This window comes from Eublepharis macularius, chromosome 3 (genome assembly GCF_028583425.1).
Source record: "Eublepharis macularius isolate TG4126 chromosome 3, MPM_Emac_v1.0, whole genome shotgun sequence".
In the NCBI taxonomy this organism is placed as follows: Eukaryota; Metazoa; Chordata; class Lepidosauria; order Squamata; family Eublepharidae; genus Eublepharis; species Eublepharis macularius.
The window spans coordinates 158,604,971-158,625,704 of record NC_072792.1 but is presented as its reverse complement, the minus strand read 5'-3'; the positions used below and the strand labels follow the sequence as shown (position 1 = coordinate 158,625,704).

General features: G+C 42.9%; 1 protein-coding gene across 1 annotated transcript in view; it reads left to right on the top strand.

Moving 5' to 3' along the window:
• RNF17 (ring finger protein 17) overlaps nt 1-19,833 on the top strand; it is an 87,614-nt gene extending 67,781 nt beyond the window's left edge. Inside the window, exons 26-34 of the mRNA XM_054974446.1 lie at nt 5,422-5,502; nt 6,355-6,483; nt 12,693-12,749; nt 13,220-13,336; nt 14,401-14,560; nt 15,593-15,728; nt 16,313-16,502; nt 17,920-18,020; nt 19,754-19,833. Coding sequence (XP_054830421.1) covers nt 5,422-5,502; nt 6,355-6,483; nt 12,693-12,749; nt 13,220-13,336; nt 14,401-14,560; nt 15,593-15,728; nt 16,313-16,502; nt 17,920-18,015 — 966 coding nt within the window. The 3' untranslated portion in view covers nt 18,016-18,020; nt 19,754-19,833. The remainder of the gene's footprint in view (nt 1-5,421; nt 5,503-6,354; nt 6,484-12,692; nt 12,750-13,219; nt 13,337-14,400; nt 14,561-15,592; nt 15,729-16,312; nt 16,503-17,919; nt 18,021-19,753) is intronic.
• The last annotated feature ends 901 nt before the right edge of the window (nt 19,834-20,734 follow it).

Sequence of the window (20,734 nt, the reverse complement as noted above, 5' to 3'; positions counted from 1 at the left end):
TCCTTCCCCTCTTCTATAATTCTGCTTATTGTCCTTTTCTCTCTCTTTTTCTTTAATTGCCACGCCAAATATCTCCCTGGTTTATTAGCTCCTTCAAATGATTTTTGCTTCATTTTCTTCAACTCCCACTCCACTTCTTTATTTTCCATAGCCCTAATTTGTTCTTGCAGTAACTTTATTTTTACAACAGTTCCTTTTTACCTGGCCTCTTTTTCAGTTGTTCTACTTGAATAATTTTTTCCTGGATCTCTTTTAATTTCACTTCTTTTTTCCTCTTCTCTCTACCATTTAAGTCCATCAACACACCTCTAATTACAGCTTTATAAGTGTCCCAGACCATATGCATTGACACCCCTTTATCCACATTACCCTGAATAAAGAACTTCGGTCACTCAAAAGATCCTCATTAATTCTCCATCTCCGTTTCTTATGTCTCATTCCAAATCTCCACATCACAGGATTATGATCCGAGCTAACTTTCGGTAATATATCAGTCTCTTTTGTAAACACTACCAGTTCTTTAGACGCCCAGATCATATCTATTCTGGAAAAAGATTGGTGACTAGTTGAAAAAAACGTATACTGCTTCGCTTTAGGATTATATTTTCTCCAAACATCTAAATTTTCTTGTTCCTGAATTTCAGAAAAGGACTTTGGTAATTTCCCCATCCTTGCTTTACTTGTTGATGAACTTTTATCCAATTGCAAATCTAACACTCCATTAAAGTCTCCAGCTATAATTACCTGATCATAAGTCCATTGCTCCATTTGTTCTCGTAAATCTTTAAAGAATATATCCTTAGAGCCATTTGGCGCATATAGTCCAAGTACCAAAGTTTTTTTTGCATTAGATGAAAATTCCACAGCCAGGTATCTTCCATTTTTATCAGACACTATTAATTTAGTGTCTTCTTTTATATATATAACAATTCCCCTCTTTTTTTGCTTTGTTGCCGAAACAAATTGCTTTCCTAACTTTTTGTTAATTAAATATTTAACATCTTGATCCCTGATATGAGTCTCTTGTAGACAAATCAAATTACTTCTTTGTTTAGATAACCAATGTAACACAGCTTTTCATTTAGAGGGTGAATTAAGTCCATTAACATTCCATGAAATTAATTTGTACTCCATAATTATAATCTGGATGAGCTAGGAAAGTCTTTTTCATTCTCCATCAGAAATACATCCATTGCATATTTCGATTTAATCACTTGTCTCCCTGACTGGAATTCAAAAGTCACTCCTTCTGGCAGCTCCCATCTGCATCTAATTTCAGCTGCCCTCAGCTTCTGTGTCAAATCTCTATACTTTTTCCGATCCTGGAGCACTTTATGTGGTACTTCTTTCATGATTCGAATCCGAGTCCCGGCTATTTCCAGCGGAGTTTCAAAATGTCTTATAATAATTTCCTCCTTCATTCTCCTTGTGGTCAATTGGACATTAATATCTCTTGGTAGGTTCTTTTGTTCTGCATATTTTGAATTGACTCTATACACGATATCCAAATGGGTCATCATTTCCTCCTCTGTTTGTCCCAAAAATTTTGCCAATATTTCAGCTACTTGTTTAAGAGCAGATCCGTCCATTTTTTCTGGGACCGACCTCATACGAATTCGTCTATCCTTTGCTTTGCATTCCATCATCACCATTCTTTTGCCCATAGCCACAGTATCTGTCTGTATAGCCTCCGTTTTTTTCTCCCCATCCTGCACCATCTGTTGCATTTCTTGCACTTTTTGTTGGGTATTCTGTAAATCTGTTTTTATTGCTTCCATCTCTTTTTTAACTTCCGTAATCTCAGACTTAATCGCTTCTTTCATTTCCGTCATTAAGTTTTGCTGTAATTGTTGTATCATCTCCCAAATCTCTTTATTTCTCTCTGTTATTTTCTTATCCAAATTCTCAATGGCAACCTGCCAGTCCTTTCCTTTTTTGGAGGCCATCGGACTTGCCTTGGGTCCCCACGAATCAGCTCTCTTTCTTAACTCCGTCTTCTTTTTAATTCAAGTCTCTATTTTTATATATCAAAATTTTTAAACGTTTGCCCTCAGTTAAAATGGCGATTGAGGCTTCCCTTACCCTTAAAATGTCGGGCGATGTTTCTCTATGATATAAAATGTCGGGCGATCTTTCTCTATGGTAATACTGTCACATCAATGGTCTTCCCTTACTTTCAATGGTGAATCCTTTGCTTCCGGTTCCTTTCCCTTACTTCCAATGGTGTGTACTTCACTTCCTCTTCCAACTTTATTTTTCTTCCGGGTCTTCCTGGTCTTCCTGACCTCCCTCGCCGCGCTCTCTCTATCTCCTCTCCTCTACTTCCTGTCTCACGTCCTGCCTTCCGATTCCCACGATCCGCCCACCACGTCGCTATCTCTCCAACCACAGGTATGCAAAACAATATTCTTCTTAGCTCTTTTTAACTTTTTCTCACTGTCACAACTCAAATTAAACTGCTCAGTCTTTTAGTATACTTTTTCATCTTGGTAACTCAGTCTTTTGTTCTTTTAAAAGTTCGGTCTTTATTCAGTAAAACAGTCCGTTGGTGGAGATAGTAATCTTAACTTAACATAAACTTCTTGGGATGTACTCACTGCTTCAAACGTCCAATTCTGTTCAATTCCATTCCCGAGGCTTAGGGAACAACGAGCCTATGTCAATTTAATGACTCTCAAGGCTGCTGCAGAGATTTTGGCCGCCCTTCTCCGAGGAGGATCTCAAGGCTTGGGAGGAAAGCCCTTAATTCAGAGCCTCCCACCCACCGAGACCCTTCACTCTCAGGGCTACAAGCGTTCCTGTCGGATTTCTAACTGAAATCCAGAGGCTGTGGGCAATCTGGGTGCCCCACCAGCCCGAAAAACAGCACCTCGGTTGATCCGGAGTTCCGAATCACGTCGGTCTTGCCAAGTCTCCCACGTTTTCTTTTTTTTAAGCTGCCTTCTTTGCAGGCTCAGCCCTTCTTTGCCCCCCACCGCAAATCTGGATCTGAAGCTAAAGTGAGCCTCCAAGGGCAGCTGTGCCTGACTTGCCTTCTCTCCTGCAGCAGAAGCTGAGGGAAGGCCTCCTTGTTCACAGAGGAGTCTGTAGGTGCAGAATTAAACAGGAAGCCTCGAAGATTTTGCAAGGTTTGAGTCCAGTGGCACCTTAGAGACCAACAAGATTTTCAGTATATGAGCTTTCCTGAGTCAAAGCTCTCTTCTTCAGATACAATGAGAAAGGGAACTTTCATTCTCATAAGCGTATACCCTGAACATCTTGTTGGTATCTAAGGTGCTACTGGACTCTGATCCTGCTGTTCTACTGCAGAGCAAAACTGCTACCAAACTGACTTTTTTGGTGCCACAGTCTCCTCTTTCACTTTGTCCAAAACCAGCGGTTACTGGCCAATTCCAGAGGTTTAGGTTTTGATCCTGGTCATGTTAACTGGCTTGCAGCCTGCTGACAGGCCCATTTTTAGGGTATCCTAATGATGATAGATCAAAACATTCTGGAAATGTTTTCTCCTGTCATCCTGACTTCTTAAAAATTACATTGTTTTCTGTTTGTGAGCCATTTCAAGCAGCTCTCTGTACAGGTGGTACATAAATATTCTAAAGAAAAATCAAAAGTTTGCAATTCTGTATTTGTACGTCCTATCCCTCTGAGCTGCAACACTGTGCAGATCTTGTTTATTTGCCCCAGAAAACTGGCAAATGGTCTTCAGGCTATTGAAAGTGCATGCACGAAGTCACTAAGGTGCCAGGTTTGCCATTCCTCAGAAAGGGGTAGATGAGCCACATTTTCTTTGTGACATAGAGAAGAATAGAATTCTATGAGAGAGATACTGCATTTGGACAACTTTTAAAGCACAATTGTTCCAAATGTTGTATGGTGTCAGATTTCCAGATGCTTCTATAGGGTAATGGCTAACTGCCTGAGCTGAGAAATCCACAGTCAGAATCGCACCTGAGTCAGCAGGAATGTAAAACAAAAGTCCAGTGGCACCTTAAAGACTAATTTTTATTTCAGTATGAGCTTTTGTGAGTCACTGCTCACTTCTTCAGATGTAGAAATCAAACTTAGAGTGCTTCTTATGGGGCAGGTTGGGCGGGATGGGGATTAAGATCAAGGATGAATTCTGTCATGAGTCTTTCAAGTGCAGATTCGTTATGTGGAAAAAGAAAACATGAGAATGATTCTCAGGTTGATCTCCATACATACCTAAAGAAGTCAGCACTGACTCACAAAAGCTCATCTTGAAATAAATGTGCTAGTCTTTAAGCTGCCACTGGGTGTCTGCTTTATTTTGCAGCAACAGACTAGCACAGCTACCCTTTTGCAATCAGCATGAACATAATCCATTTTTATACAGAAGTATACTCTGATTTTTGTGGCCCTTTCACCTAATGGGACTAGATGGTCTTGGACAACTGGTTTTTATTGTTAATTTGTTTTGATTGTAATCAAAATGTATTACATGATTTTTGTTTTTGGATTCTACAGAGGCTAGAAATCAATGAGTTTAGACTGGAGTAACTTTGTACAGGATTATACTGTATATCTCTCCGCCTACCTGCTGCAATCTTGTTGGAATAGAGAAGGCTAACATGTGACCAGGATGGGATGCAGACCTTAGCACATGTTCTCAGATATATTTATATTTGTTTATCAAATAGTTAGGAAGGAGAAGTATTAATAACGTTACCTGCAGAGTAATTTAGTTTGATATTTAGAATCCATGTTTGACTGCTTGAATTGTTGCTTCTAAGCGAGAAACAATACAAATTAAAGTAGTTTGTAGTTCGTTTGTAGACTGAATTTAAAAAAAAAAAGATGCGCACTCATAAATAGTTATGGAGACCGGTGTTTCTTGGGAAATGTGCTGAGCTATCTTTACCCTACCACTATACAGCTGTGCACACTTTTGGTCTTTGTGTTGTTCTGTTTACTTGTACTTATCTACAGCTGTTGGGAATCTACATGTGCTGGTGATGAGAAGATTGAGATCTTGCCTACCATGCTCACCTCATGTCTCCGATGTTAAAAAAATACAGACAAACTGGTATATAGGTCCTATCTGTATGCCTTTCAGTAGCAAAAATGGTGGTTAAAAATTGGGCAGGTAGGATGCACAGAAACCCTGTTTGTATGATCTCACTTGGCTTCCTTAACATCATGGTTGTGGTATGAGCAGACTGGATAGTGATATTAGTTGGGGGCTGGGGTGAGGGAATAAGTGGCCATAACCAGCCCAGGCCTGGGATCAGTGAGGCACTTGGCTAGCTCAGGATGCTTTGGTTCACGAGGTGGAAAATGCAATTTATATGCCAAAACAATTCTGCCTTTTTGATCGTCAGCCCCACTTGAGGTGGCTTGACTTGGTTTCCTGAATTCTGATGTGGGTCATGTTTGTCTCCCCTCCCCCCCTTCATTGTGCAGGTTGGAGGTACTTGGCAGCAAGATGCAGTTGAGCTCCTCCAAGAACTTCTTACAAAGAGACAAGTGGAAATACATATTGAGGTAATCATTAAGACTAAACCATGTTGGTGCTCCTCTTGCAGGCAGCTGCTGGTTACACATACAAGGGGCCAGGCACTAAAGATAGCGGTAAAAAGTTGTTTCCAAACTCTCTTTTTCCCTTCAACTGTCTGCCAGTGTGGTCTTTCACTTACCCAAGGTAAACAATATAACCAAACCTCAAACTCTCAAGAATGGGCGACAAATAGTTGCTCTTCAGGGATGTGATGGAGCAGTTATAATTTGAGCCTGTTCTACTTGCATTTCAAGTATGAGCAGGGGAATCGAGCTTTAATTTGAAAGGGGGGCATGCAGATGATGGAAGCTGAATGTTTCCTTCCTCTTCTGCCTCCCCTCCCTGCTCTCCATTTCACCAGCCACTTTTCTCCCATGTCCTATCCGGTCCTAGTATCTTATCCAGGCTGTGCCCAGAAATACCTGTGGCAAAGAAGGGGAATTTAGTTCATCTCATCTGTGCCTCCCTAAGACTCCATCCTATTTTGTACACATAGAGGGCATATACATGGGTGTGTATGCCTGTCCTTGTTTTCCAGTGTCTCTCTTCTTGGTAACTGTGTTCATATAGCCCCTCTCACCCCCTGAAGCCAATGTTAGCTTCTGTTCCTTGCCACAGAATTGTAGCGCAGGACATACTTTTTTGAGGGCAGTTATTCAGTGCTTCTAGTTCATAGTCCTCAGAACTAGGAATCCCAGGCATTCTCTGGGTCTGTCCTTGTTGTGTCTGCTGCCTTGGCTCTTTAGGTCTGTGTGAATGTTTGTGTTCTTTATAGCAGTGTACATAATTATAATAGAAAAGAAGGTAACCGCCGTATAATTTTGCCTGCCTTTTAACAGGAACGATCAGATAGGCCATGGGGAAGTATATCTGTTAAGCTGTTCTTTAGTGGGATGTCACTTTCTTCATTCATGGCATACCACAAACATTGCATCAGTGAAGAGGAGGATGGGGATATACCCAAACTGGTAATTATTTTTGTCACCTTATGTGTAGAATCTAATACAGGAATGTTCCTTTGTTGTGGCCTTTCCCCTTGAATTACAATTGTCCCATCTCAATTTTTTTCAATGAATGCTCTATTTACTTAATCTGTAAGCCACCTTTCAGCCTAATGGGAACCCAGAATGGCTTACACGATTCTCTTCTCCTCCGTTTCATCTTCACAAAAAGTCTGTGAGGTAGGTTAGGCTGAGAAGGTGTGACAGGCCAAGGTCACCCCACAAGCTTCCGTGGCAAAGTGGGGATTCTAACCTGGATCTCCCAGATCCTAGTCCAGCACGAACAGCACTACGCTACACTTGGTCTCACGCAACAGGTGGCAAATCAGAGAGATTATCAGAAATCTGGATATGGCCTAGTGTTGCACTAGGACGGGAGAGACCTGGGTTCAAATCCCCACTTGGGCATTACGCTCACATTTTCTCATCTTTACCTGTCTAGCAAGGTGGTTGTGAGGAGAAATGTGTATGCTGCCGGAAGCTCTTGGAGGATGGGTGGGATAAAACTCAAATAATTCCTTACTAAATCTAGAGCATCTTTTAACCAAATTTTACAAATGTCTCGTGAAAGTGAGGAAACTCTTGACTGTAGTGGAATGTACTACTTACTATAGCCTGCTTTAGGGGGACTAGTCTAATTTAAACTTTCCATTGTGAGTCGCTATTACGATTTCTGACTCAGGTGAGAAGACAACGTTAGCTTTCGATTAACAAGAGCTGTGGTTAAGGAGGGAGGGATGGTGATTGGTGTAAATGAATCCATTCAACCTACTATGTTTATTTGAAAGAGAAAATCTCAGCCCCTTAGTAGGCCACTCAGTTTGCTTGGAGTGAAACTTAACTTTCTGCTTCTAAAGCCAGGTGATAGACCCAATCACCCCATCACTTGTATGGATTTTAGACAGAGGATCCTTAGTTTATCTTCGGTCTTCTGTGCAGTCCCCATGGAACTGTGCATGCACAGGCCTGCCGATTCCCGAGGTTTTCTAGCCAAAACTTCCAGCAATGGACGCTCCTGCCTCCCAGAGCGCCCGCGCAGCTGTTTTCTTGCTGAAGTAGCCCTAGGGAAGGCAGGGCGTCCCCTGCTACCCTCAGTTCCTCTTTCGCCACTGTGCTGAGATGGTCTAGATCATCGTCGGGAGATAAGTAATCTCTGCTTATTCTCATCTTTGTGATTTTCTTTGCTCTACAATGTCTGAAAAAGCATTATTCAAGCATTGCAGGAGAAGTTCAACATCCCTAGGTTAGTGATTAGATCCCTTCAGTGGTGGGTGGATTAGTCACATCTTCTGACAGGGATTCCCTTTGACCATGTACAGACCGATCTGTCCATCACCACAGACGCCTCCAACTTAGGATGGGGAGCACATTGTGGGGAGTTATATGTGCACGGTTTGTGGGAAGACAGTGACAGGGAGGGGTGGGGGCTCATATTAACCTCCTTGAATTGAAGGCTGTATGTTATGCCTTAACATCCTTTTCAGATGTGGCATGACACAAATCTGTTAATTCTCACAGACAATTCCACAACAGTATTCTACCTGAACAAACAAGGGGGGACCACATCCCAAAGCCTCTGCAGAGAGGCTACGTCCATATGGACGTGGGCTATACAGCACGGAGTCCACCTATCAGCAGTACACATACCAGGGGCGGACAATGTCATAGCAGACCATTTGAGCAGGTTGGAGGAGAATCCACATGAGTGGTCCATAAAGGACGAGTGTCTAGAAATGGTCTTCCATCGGTGGGGGCACCCTGAAATAGATTTGTTTGCCACCAGGGAAAATCAGAAGGTATACATCTTCTGTTCAAGAGGAGGTCTAGGGTTAGGTTCCTTGGGAGATGCCTTCCAGTTGTCCTGGTCTGGTCACTTCTTGTATGCTTTTCTGCCCATCCTGCTGTTAGGCAGGGTGGTGAGCAGACTTAAGGGGGAGAATGTGAGGGCAATCCTGATAGCTCCCTACTGGCCGAGACAGCTATGGTTCCACGGGTTACTGAGATTAGCGAGCAAGGTCCACCGCTTTCTCCTGTCTTGGGATGGGGTCTTTCATCATGGGAGAGAGAGGCTCAGACTGACCATGTGGCTGATTCTACCACAGAGATGCTATTGGAAGGTGTAGCTCAAGTGATCTTAAATGCTAGGTGTCTTTCCACCAGACACTCCTACAAGATGAAGTGGGACAAATTTATGTTGTGGGCATCAGGACATGGTCTGGACCCTGTGAACTGTTCCTTGAGTAAAGTCCTAGAATACTTACTGGAACTGAAACAGAAGGGTCTCTCGAACTCTTTGGTCAAGGTGTATCTGGCAGCGATATCGGCCTTTCATGCCCCTGTGGACAATAAAACTGTCTTTTCACATTTTACGTCCAAAATGTTTCTGAAAGTGCTCAACAATATGTTTCTTATTGTACATAGGGTTGTACCACAATGGTCTCTGAACGTAGTACTCAGGAGACTAATCAGCAGGCCCTTTGATCCACTAGATACGTGCCAGCTGTGATATTTGTCTTTGAAGGTGGCCCTTCTGGTGGTGCTCACATCACCTAGGAGGGTTAGTGAGGTAGCTGCACTCAGTTGTGAACCACCGTTCCTTAAGATCCACTCGGAAAAGGTGGTATTATGGACTAAACTAGAGGTTTTGCCCAAGGTCGTTTACAAGTTTCACGTCACAAGACATAGTGCTACCTGCTTTCTTTGAGGACCAATGCAGCCCTGCAGAATGCTCCTTAAATACACTCGGGTCATTTCCTGTAAAAAGAACTACAGGAACTCATTAGCATAACTCATTAGCATATGCCACACCCCCTGACATCACCAGAAGTGTGTCAGAAGGCAACATCCACCCCTCAGGCCCTTTCTGCAAAAGTCTCCAGGTATTTCCTTAAAGCAGAATGAACTCAAAGCAGCTTACCCTCCTCTGGAGAGCCAGCCCTGCTTGCACCCACTCACTCACTCTCTCAAGTCAAATAAAAATAAAGCAGCATGAATTCCAAGCAGCTTGTGTTCCTTTGGAGCTCAGCACCACTCGGCTTGCACTCACTCATTTTCTCTCCCCCCCCCCCCGGTCACAAATGAAAGTAAAGGAGCAGAGCAGAATGAATCCAAGCAGCTTGCATTCCTTTGGAGCCCAGCACCACTCGGCTTGCACTCATTTCCCCCCCCCCCCCCCGGTCACAAATGAAAGTAAAAATTGCAGAGCAGAATGAATCCAAGCAGCTTGCGTTCCTTTGGAGCCCAGCACCACTCAGCATTTCTGTCCCCCCTCCCCCCAAAGTAAAAGAGCAGAAGGAATCCAAGCAGCTTACTGTTCCTTTGGAGCCCAGCACCACTCAGCCTGCACTCGGAGGAAATCACATGGGCGGGGCCAAAACCCACATGACCTCTTTTTAGACCTACCGGAACGTTCCGGCTCCAAATGAGCCCTGCATACACTAGATGTTAGGAGGGCACTCCTTTTCTACCTAGACAGGATAGAAGGAAGCTCCACCACCCAGGTAAATAGCTTGTTAAACTCGCATATGGGACTGCACAGAAGACTGAAGATGAAAAACTGTGCTGCACTTACCTGTAACTGTTGTTCATTGAGGTCTTCTGTGCAGGCACACACAGGGTGTGTGTGCCTGCACAGAAGACCTCAATGAACATCTTTTTAGACCTACCGGAACGCCATTCCTCTGCGTTCTGGCTCCAAATGAGCCCTGCATACACTAGATGTTAGGAGGGCACTCCTTTTCTACCTAGACAGGACTAAACCCTTTTGAGTGGATTCTCAACTTTTTTGTTTGTTTTGCGGGCCCTAATAAGGGGAGGAAAGCAAATTCACAAGACTATAGCCAGGTGGGTGGTACAGGCCATCAGATCCTGCTACGATACCGCTAACCTGCCTTGCCCCTTGGAAGTCCATGCGCATTCCACCAGGTCGCAGGCATCCTCTGCAGCCCTTTTGAAGGGGGTCCTGATACAGGACGTCTCCCGTGCAGCTCTGGTTCGTTAAGCGCTACGTGCTGGATATCTTGGACAGAAGAGAGACCGCAGTGGGTACAGCCGTGCTCCAGTCGAACTTCCTGTGAATAGAAGGAAGCTCCACCACCCAGGTAAATAGCTTGTTAAACTCGCATATGGGACTGCACAGAAGACTGAAGATGAAAAACAGTGTTGCACTTACCTGTAACTGTTGTTCATTGAGGTCTTCTGTACAGGCACACACACCCTCCCTCGCTCTTCTTGGCATTGGAGAGAGCGGTGGCAATAGAGGACTGAGGGTAGAGGGAGGTATACGAACAGAAAACTCGGAACTAGAGCAGACCCTTCTCAAAGAGGACAAGAAAAGAATATCTAAGGTATACCAAGCACTGCTGAAATGGTATACTGAGGATGAAATAGTTAAAGGACAAATGGTGAAATGGGCCATAAATCTCAACAAAGAAATAACAATGGAGGCATGGGAATACTTGTGGAAGACTACAATGAAAACGACATGCACTAGTATTAAAGAGAACATTTACAAAATGATTTACCGTTGGTACATGACACCAAAGAAGATTGCGCTAGGGAATTTGAACACTTCTAATAAATGCTGGAAATGCAGGAAGCATGAGGGCTCCCTCTACCACATGTGGTGGACGTGTGAGGTAGCTAGGCAGTACTGGGGGGAAATAATAAGAGAAATGAGTGAGATTTTACAATTTCAAATTAATAAGAACCCAGAACTCCTGCTACTAAACTTGGGAATGGAGGGAATTCCAGCCCATCATAGGACGTTGATATTTTACATGACGGCAGCAGCTAGACTTTTGTATGCGCAAAAATGGAAAATACAAGAAGTGCCAACCATTGAAGATTGGATCCATAAATTGCTGTATATGGCAGAAATGGACAAAATGACAAGAAAATTGAGAAACCTGGACTCAGGACAGTTTAACACAGACTGGGAGAAGCTGAAACAATATTTGGAGAAGAAATGGGAGGTGGGAGGAGAACTGTGGCAGTTTGAGAACTACTGAAGTACAATAAAATGTAGAGGGGGGTGACTTTACCGGGGAGGAGAAGAGGTAAAAGAGAATTTCTAAGCAGTTATGATATTAGATTGATATATATAGAATAATAAATAGAATATTGATAGAAAATAATTAATCATAAGGGTTAACTATAAGGATTAACTAATAATATTTTCTTTTTGATTCCGTATAGTGTACCAAACTGAATATGTTTGTTTGAAGTTGTATATGAGTCAAATTGATTGATATCATATATAGACTTATGACTGAAGGGGAATAGAAATATTAACGTAAACAAATATAACTAAAATAGAAAGAAGAAGATAGAATGAATAACATATAGAGTATAAGTTAAACTGGTTGATTTATATGAATGTATGGTTTACATCGTTTATGATATATAGAAATAATTGAAAGTGAAATAATGAAAAATGGGATAAATTGTTTATCCATTATGGAAAAAGGGACTCATAGTCAGGGTACAGAGTATTAAAAATAGTTAAAGAAGTATTGCTTAGAATAAAGGGAGAATATATATTTGTTAGATAGAGGAATATATAAAGAGTAAGGGAAAAGGGATAAAGGGTTGGAAAACTGTTGGAAGTCAACAAAATGGGGGGGGAAGGGAGGGGGTTAGAAATTGGGAAATGGGAATATTGATTGTAATGTGTAAACATTTGACCCTAACCCAATAAAAATCTTTTCAAAAAAAAAAAAAGAGGACTGAGGGTAGCAGGGGACACCCCGCCTTCCCTAGGGCTGTTTCGGTGGGAAAACAGCCACGCAGGCGCTCTGGGAGGTAGGAGCGCCTCCTGCTGGAAGTTTTAGCTAGAAAACCTCCAGAATCAGCAGGCCTGAGCAAGCGCAGTCCCATGTGTGCTTGCACAGAAAACCTCAATGAACAACAGTTACAGGTAAGCGCAACACTGTTTCTCTGTATATTAGACTAGTTTTGACTCCTTTGGACCTTGCAAGCCATGTACAGTAGATTGATCTTAAGAGATTTGTTGGTACTAATTTTAGAGTGTTTTTCAGAACACAAGGCCACTATACTGAAAAGATGGAAAAGACGCATCCTGAAGGAACTGATCTCTGTTTTATGAGTTAATTTGAAAATGCTCATATAAATTTTAAGCAATAACGTAAGGTTAACTTGAACTTTGCTTATTTTAGAATTTAGAAGAATGCATCAACGAGCCTTTGGAAGAAAACTGTGAAATTAGTTATGAGGTAATGTTTAATATTCAGTGGACTCTTTATTTCTTAAGCAGCTTATTACATCAGTCATTTGAATCTTATTTATGCCAGGTGCCTGTTTTCTTTCTGGAGCTATTTAACAGCATTATTGTCTTTAGTTAATTTCTATGCCGGTGGCAGTGATCTGGCCCTGCAGGCTTTTCTGTTTGGGCAGGTGTAAAATGGGCAAGTGCCTTTTTGCCCAGGCGGCAAAGCGGCATGTATAATGATGACTAGTTAGGAAGAATCCAGACATCGTTTCTCATGGTAACATTTCTGCCTCAGTGGAATAACATTTCATTAAAAAAATTCCTGTCTTAAAAGCTGAGGAAAATGTCATGTTCTGCCTAGGTAATTGATTCCCGTAGTGACTGTTCCAGGCAATAGGGCCCATCTTAATCATTACGCTGCTGCTTAAGTGTTTCGAAGCCCTGAAGATTTCCTCGGTTTGTCTTTTGTTCTAGGAACTGCTGTTGTCTGAAGTAGACACTCCTGTTCTTCCCCCATATATTTTACCATCCCTGCCTGTTCTTGGAGCACTCTTTCCTGTTAAAGTAACACACATTGTGTCTCCGAATGAGGTACTATTAATAAATACATTAAGTGAATATTTTTGTGTTAGGCCAACTTTACAGAAATGCATTGGAAGACACATAAATAAAAAGGGTTATTTGATGTTATGAAAGGCATGTAAAGAAACATGTAAGGTGGGTGTTAATCATGCCTGAAGAAAATGACACATGCTGCACGCTGTAATGCTAAGATGTCTCTCTCACAGAATTGTGCACAGTTCTGTGTATCCAGTGTGTGAGATCAGCTATAAATGAGAGCATGAGGCTGACCAGAATAGGTAACACAAAAGAATCAAGTAGTAACCAGAGTAAATGTAATGACTTGTTTGGACATAGTGATATTTGCAGGGGCAGCAGAAGCCCACGTTCAGCTTCTAAATCCTCTTCCTTCTCCTGTGCTGCATTCTAGCAAGGGTGGGACATAATGGTTTCCTGGGGTAGAGATCAGAAGAACCTAACAGGCAGCTGATCCTGTGATCAGCTGCATTAGCTTCTAATTCTCTCCCACCCCATTCTGAGCTGATAGGGGATCAGCTGGGCATCAGCTCATATCCCTGCTGTACAGGGGCCATGGCTCAGTGGTAGAGTGTGTGCTTTGAATGCAGAAGGGCCTGGGTTCATTCCCCAGCATCTCCAGTTACAAGGACCAGGTAGTAGGTAATGTGAAAGAGCTCACCCCGAGACCCTGGAAGGCAGCTGCATTCTGAGTAGACAGTTCTGACCCTGATGAAAGCAGTGGGTCGGATTCAATATAAGGCAGCTTCGTATTTTTGTATGTCCACCTAGTCTTTTTGTGTCAAAACAGGTTGCAAACAGCCCGTTGATAAGTTAGCTGGCCAGTCACGTGGCAAACAGGATGTGAGCCACTGGTGGAACTACAAGCATCCCTAGCTAGGTTCAGATCAGGAGTCTGCCAAACTCCACCCACCTTCTGTTAGTGAAGTACAGGAAACATTGTGGCCTGTTCCACCTGTGCATGAGGGCAAAGGGACAATGCTCTGTCATTCCCCAGGTGCATGCTTCCCTATGAAATGACAAATTAAGTGTAGGTTTTGGGTGTTTTTTCGTCCTAGGTATACATTTCACTTCTTCAGCCAGAGAATTCCAGCCATCATAATGAAAGAGAAGAGAGTGGAACCAGTTTGAAGTCGTCCTGCAAAACTCTTGATGAAGCCTTGGCTTGGTGGAATCAGAACATCGAGTCCTGTCCCTGTCTAACTGATTTTCGAAAAGGTGTCTCATTTCTTAGAAACTGCATTTATACATTTGCATTTATACATTCTGTATCATCTGCATTTATACATTCTGCAACCTGGCAGAAATGGGCCCGAAATGGCCATTTTGAGCCTGTTTAGCCCCGGATCGGGGCCTAAACGGCCGAGACCAAGTCAGTGCCAGGCACGGGAACCCTCTCCTGCCCGGTACCGACCCAATACCGGCGGAAATGGGCCGAAAATGGCCATTTTGGGCCCGGATCAGGGCCTAAACAGCCGGGAGCTAGTCAGTGGGGGAGGGTTCCCCCGCCTGGCAACAACCCAATCCGGGCCATTTTGGGCACAATCCAGGCTGTTTCGCCCCTGATCCAGTCCCAAACTGGCCCAAAATGGCAATTTTGGGCCCGTTTCGGCCTGGATTGGGGTCAAAAACGGCTGGAGTCAGGTAGGGGCCAGGCAAGGGAGGGCTCCCCCGCCCGGCCCTGACCCGATCTGGGCCGTTTCGGGCCCATTTCAGCTCAGATTGGAGCCAAAACGGCAGGGATCGAATTGGTGCAAGACCCAATCCGGGCTGTTTAAGCTCCAATCAATGCCTAAACAGCCCAAAATGTCCAAAAGTCAGGTGGGCAGGGCCATCTGACTTTTGGGGAAACTGCCAGAACGGCATTCCCCCTGGAAATGACCCCTGGATAGGGATAAACTACTTTTCTGTGTTTTTATGCCTAATACTTCATATTGCAGAAAGAAGCAAGAAACGTGGTACTCCTCTGCAGTGTACTCCAGTCTGACACTTAATTCCTGATATGTTGTTGGGAACGGGAGAATGTTAGTAGTTTCTGTGGCTTTGCAGATACTAAATGAATACTTGTACAAAATTGCATATGGAGCAAAAGTACCATTCAGACTCGGTCTGGAAAATTTATGTCCTTTTCCCTTCCCATCTTGCTTAAAGCTCTTCAACAGAATGTAAATTTGCTTTAGAGTTTAGATGTTGAATTAAGTCAACCTGTAAATGAAGTAAAAAAAAAATTGATTGACTTCTTCTTTGTAGAAATGCCTTGCCTTGCACAGTATGTTGATGGCTGTTGGTATAGAGCAAAACTCCTTTCTGTTAAGGAATTTAACCCTGTCCAGATTATGGTTCTGTTTGTTGACTATGGAGCAACAGAAAAGTTGCCAACAGCCAGGTAAGCTTAGCTATACTACTACCAGCAAATTTGAATATGAATGCGGCATTTTTCAGTAACCTTTTTGGATACAGTTTGAGACTTAGGCTAGGTCTGCGTGATGCAACTTGCCATGTCCCAAGTGGATGTGATGTCTGACAAGAGTCCTTGTCATGTGTTGATCTTCACAAATGTTAATCTGACATGTTTCCCCTCTCTGAGGTTCCATATCCTGTAAGTCATTGCAGGGTTCCTAAAGGAAGTTCTGCAAGCCAGAACTTTGAAAGGAGAACTGTAGATATGGAGGTAGCTAGATGGTCTTCATTCTTTCAGGCGGTTTGCAATTGGAACTCTGTGGCCCGATGAGCTTGAAAGCTTCCTTTCCTGGGAGTATAATGAGAGCGTTCTAATTGTCAAAGCTTGCAGGAAATTAAAAAAAATTACATGAAATAATCATGGAATAGTTGAAGTTTTTAAAGCGGTGGTCTGTCACTTCAAGATGCTAAATGTCAATTGAAACAAAGTACTCTATGGTCTAAAGTTGCCTTTATTTGTAGATTATCACCATGTGTATATTCATTCCCCAACCTTTAATTTTGTCTCAGGTTACGTCAGATCCCTCCTAAGCTTATGCAGTATCCTGCTCAAGCATTCAAAGTTTTGCTGGCTGGATTTAAACCTTCTGTATATGATGCAGAAAATGATAGAATTCCTTACTGTCCTGAATGGAGCATAGAGGCACTGTGGGCTATGATAGATTGTGTTGATGGGAAACATCTTCAAGCTTCGTTGCTGGTAAGCTTATTTTTGTACTCATTTTATCACATTCTGATCTGAAGTTTTCCTCATCCTATTAACAGATGCCTCAGTGTGCTCTCCTAAGCTTTATAGACACCACTCACCCAACCTTACCTGCACTGCTCTGACCATCTGGCAAGCTTCAGATGGATCCCACAGCCAGCTAAGGCCTGGTTGCGTCCCCATTCCCAGTATCTTCAGAGTAGGTGAACCATCACCTGACTTGCATTCAGTCGAGCCGTGGGAGAAAAAAATTCCTATTTGGCCTCAAACATACAGAAGCCAACTGTGCCTACTCTGAATTATAGGGAGGGAGGGTGATTTGAAAGTGTAGCCAGATGAGGGGTGATTCCGCACTAGTGGTTTTCCGCTGTTCAGCTTCCAAATGACCTCGATTTTTCTTTGTGTTTCCACACGTGGGAAGGCAATCCTAGCAGCAGCTTAGAAGTCACTGCAGGGTTTGTCCGTTTTTTTTCCATCCTGCTTTTCCCCGACTTATTTGTCAATTCGCAGCAGATTAGGGATTTTAATCATGCAAAATTCTTTATCCGATGTTCTCCCCACCCTTGCCCTTTTCTCTCGCCCTTCGAATCAACTTAATTTGATTGGCCAATCACGTTTTCTAAGCCACACCCACTATCTTTCCCTTCCTCTCATTTTTTAAAAAAAATTATAAAAAACGTTGCAACGTTTCTACAAGTCTATGCAGAAACATATCCTATGTCATGTAACGACAGCTGACCAATAATGGGTCCCTTTTTCAAAGCGCCAAATTTGTTACTCGTTGCTCGCTGACAGCTGACAACTTCTGAGGCAGAAGGAAAGCGGGGTCATCGGTAACAATTTTCCCTCCAAATGTCAATAACCAAAAGTCATTCCATGATATCGGGAAGTGCTCTGACCTGTCAGATGTGTTTGTTTGATGCAATGTTTATATGCAGCAATGTTTTGGTGGGGAAATTTTTTTTAAAAAAATGAAGAAGACGCACGTCTGTCGACACTTCCCCCGGAAAAAGCAATGAGGAATTGATTTTTATACTGGCAAATTCCACACGATGGACTTTGAGCATGATGAAATGAAATGTCAATGCAAAACAAAAGCCTTAATGTGGAATCGGGGAGCGGTGGGTTCATACGACTCCACTGCAGCATGACTGCCCAGAAAGTCCGATCTAAATCGATCATGCGGAATCCCCCGAGGACAAAGAGGACATGGGCACGTGTGCTGCTGGTCCTTCTAAGCCCTCTCCTCACACACTAGCATTGGGTCAGATGGCTGTCCATGAACCCCACCAGCATCAGCTCCCCTGATTCTGCATCTGCCTGCAGTCAGTAGTTTTGGAAATTCAAATGTTGCTTTTGTATCTGATGGTCTGTTTCCGCCTTTTGACATTGCCCCATACCTTGCTTTCAGACTCACTCACCAGATTATACTGTGTTTTTGTACGAAGATGGGTGTCTGGTTCACATGAAGCTGGTAGAAATGGGATTTGCTGTTTTAAGTCAGTGATGTTAGTAAGTATGGTAAACTAAAAGTATTAAGAGGTTTTGCTAAGCTGGAAGACTTTTTTGTGTGTTTACATTAAATAGATGGCTTCATCTTCATTGTAGCATTTATTGCAGAACTTTCATGATCTTTCTGTGTAAACACTGTGGTTTTTCACAAGGAGACTTTTAAAATTCTGTTCAACAGATGCATTTAACACTTAGCAGTTGGGAATGTGTTGGAGAAAATGTGTGGAGTTGTGACGAACCTAGGTGGTTTTAATCAAACCTTAAACTACAAATATGGCTATCCTGCACTGATCAGCTAGTATTCTTGTATGCCTATAGAAGGAAGTAAGAATTGATAGCATTGTAATAGTGTAGCATGGCCTTAAATCTTGGTCACAGATTAAGCAATAAAGTGACCAAGAGCCACTTTGGAGGGAAGGACAGACAGATCTGAACATGCAGTTAGGAGGGTTCTGTTTTCACTAGAGCCGTCCGGCTCGCCTTCCTGCATCTTCCAGGGAGTGCTTAATTAGCAGGTGCAGGATCAAGCCTACCTGCAAATTCTCATCTCTTGATGGGGGAAGCGTTTTGACCTGTGAGTGTCTGTTGACGTGTGGTTACTTAAACTGGAAGGGGAGGCTCATCGTTTTTCTCTGAATTGTCTTCAGTGTGTAGGCCTAGTGATGAAAGTTCAACTTTGTGGCTTCTGTGCACACACTGGGATTGCGTGCGCACAGGCCAGCCACAGAGAAGATTTCCACAACTTTCTAGGAGATTAGAAGTGCCCCTCCTCCCTTTGGCGCTTTCCTGCCAAAACATCACATGACCAGGAAGGAGGGGTGCTGTTCCCTCCGTTCTCTCCATGCCACTGTGGAGAGAGGATCTCTGACGCTGTTCTCCGCTTTTCCTTCACCTCATCTGTGTGGCTGAGGAGAATTATCTCTTTAAATTTTTAAACTATCAATAGACATTCTAGTGAAGAGTAAAACTACATTTAAAAAAGAAAAGTTTCTGTCTTTCCCATCGTTGTTATGGCTCAAGATGCTGGAAAATGCCAGCTTGATTAACGTCAGTGAGATGCTAAGCAACCGTTGGGAAGTTGGCCCTCCATAGTCTGCTTTGAAAGCTTCATACTCGCTTTAGTAAGTGAGCTTGCTACTCTCCCGATGTGGGACTGCACAGAAGCCACAAAGATGAAAACGAGGTTGCATTTACCTGTAACTGTTGTTCGTTGAGTGGCCTTCTGTGCAGGTGCACCTCCCTCCTGGCCCACTATGAACTCTCTGGAACCTTAATTACTGTGGGGTCTCTGGTGGCAGCATGAACTGAGGGAGTAGCGCCCTTTCTCCTGATCATCTGATGTTTTGGGCGGGAAAGCACCAAAGGAGGAGAGGCATCTTGTTGAAAACTCTGGAAATCTCTGTGGTTGGCTTGTGCATGCGCAGTCCCCAGTGTGTGTCTGCACAGAAGACTACTCAACAAGTTACAGGTAAGTGCAACCTTGTTTTTCTGAAGCTGTGCTTTTAGAAGCCCTGGCTCAGATTAAGTGCTGCTTTTAGAGTAAGAGTATGTAAAAACAGAAGAACAGGGCACTTAGTGAACATTAGAGGAACAGGATAGGGAAGTTTTATTCAATAGGGTTTTTATTCAAGGAAGATACCTTTTTTTTTTTAAGGATTGTTTCACTTTGGAGAAAAACTGGTCACATTTCAGTAAATTGATTTGAGGGATTTAAACTTTATTTTACGTTTCAGATAACTGACACAGTGATTAAAACAAGAATCTTACCTCAAGAGAGAGCAGCTGTTGTGTTGTTTATATTTATTTTCCTGACTTTTCTGTAGCACAGGAGTGCTTGAAGATCTTTTTTGTTTGTTTACAAATACTGAAGGAAGTTAATAAAAAAACCCTACTTGTTGCATTAAAAAATTAAATTGTGTTGAAATTCATGTATGTTTACAGTCCTCCTGCTTTGTCAATTGTAATTCCTAATAACACTGCCAGGTGGAAGATGAGTAAGAAAGCTTAGAGCACATCCTTTTTTGATGAGGTGAAGAAATTGAGGACTTACAGTTCCTTAGTGTAAAACAAAATGGGAACACTCTTCAAAATAAATAGTACATTCCTGTGTGTGTGCGGTGCTTCCTGAATTACACATGCCAGCTTCTGTCTATCAGTGCTGTTGGTGCTGGGGCTTTTGCACAAGTGGAATGCAAGAAGAATACTACATTAGTCACTTCTGCTCAGTCAAACTTACTGTATCCCCACCTTTCAAAGATGCTGCATAACCAACAGCACTTCTTTTTCCTGGAACCAGGCCCTGCTCCCCAGTGAGGATTGTCAGGTACTGTAGGCCTAGGGCTGTGGCAAACAGAGATAATACCAATCTCCTATGGCTGTAAAGGTGAATGAGTCATTGAAGCACTCTAAATGGTTCACTAAGCTTATATACAAATAGAGTCAATATAGCAGACCCACCTACTCGACCTACATGTATCACAGAACATGCCACCCTTAGAAATATTGCCTTACAGTCAATGCAAATAACAGTTTTTAGAAAGTTGTTGGATAGCAGAGGGAACAGGTCAGGACTGAGGCTGTGCCACATCTCTCACTTCTGTTTACAATGACAGCACAGCTGGCCCTGTTTATTCACATTAGTTTTCAGCTCCACCCAACCAGTCCTGCAGATCAGTGTATGATGGAGGATGAGGTGGTATCCCCCCATAGAAAAA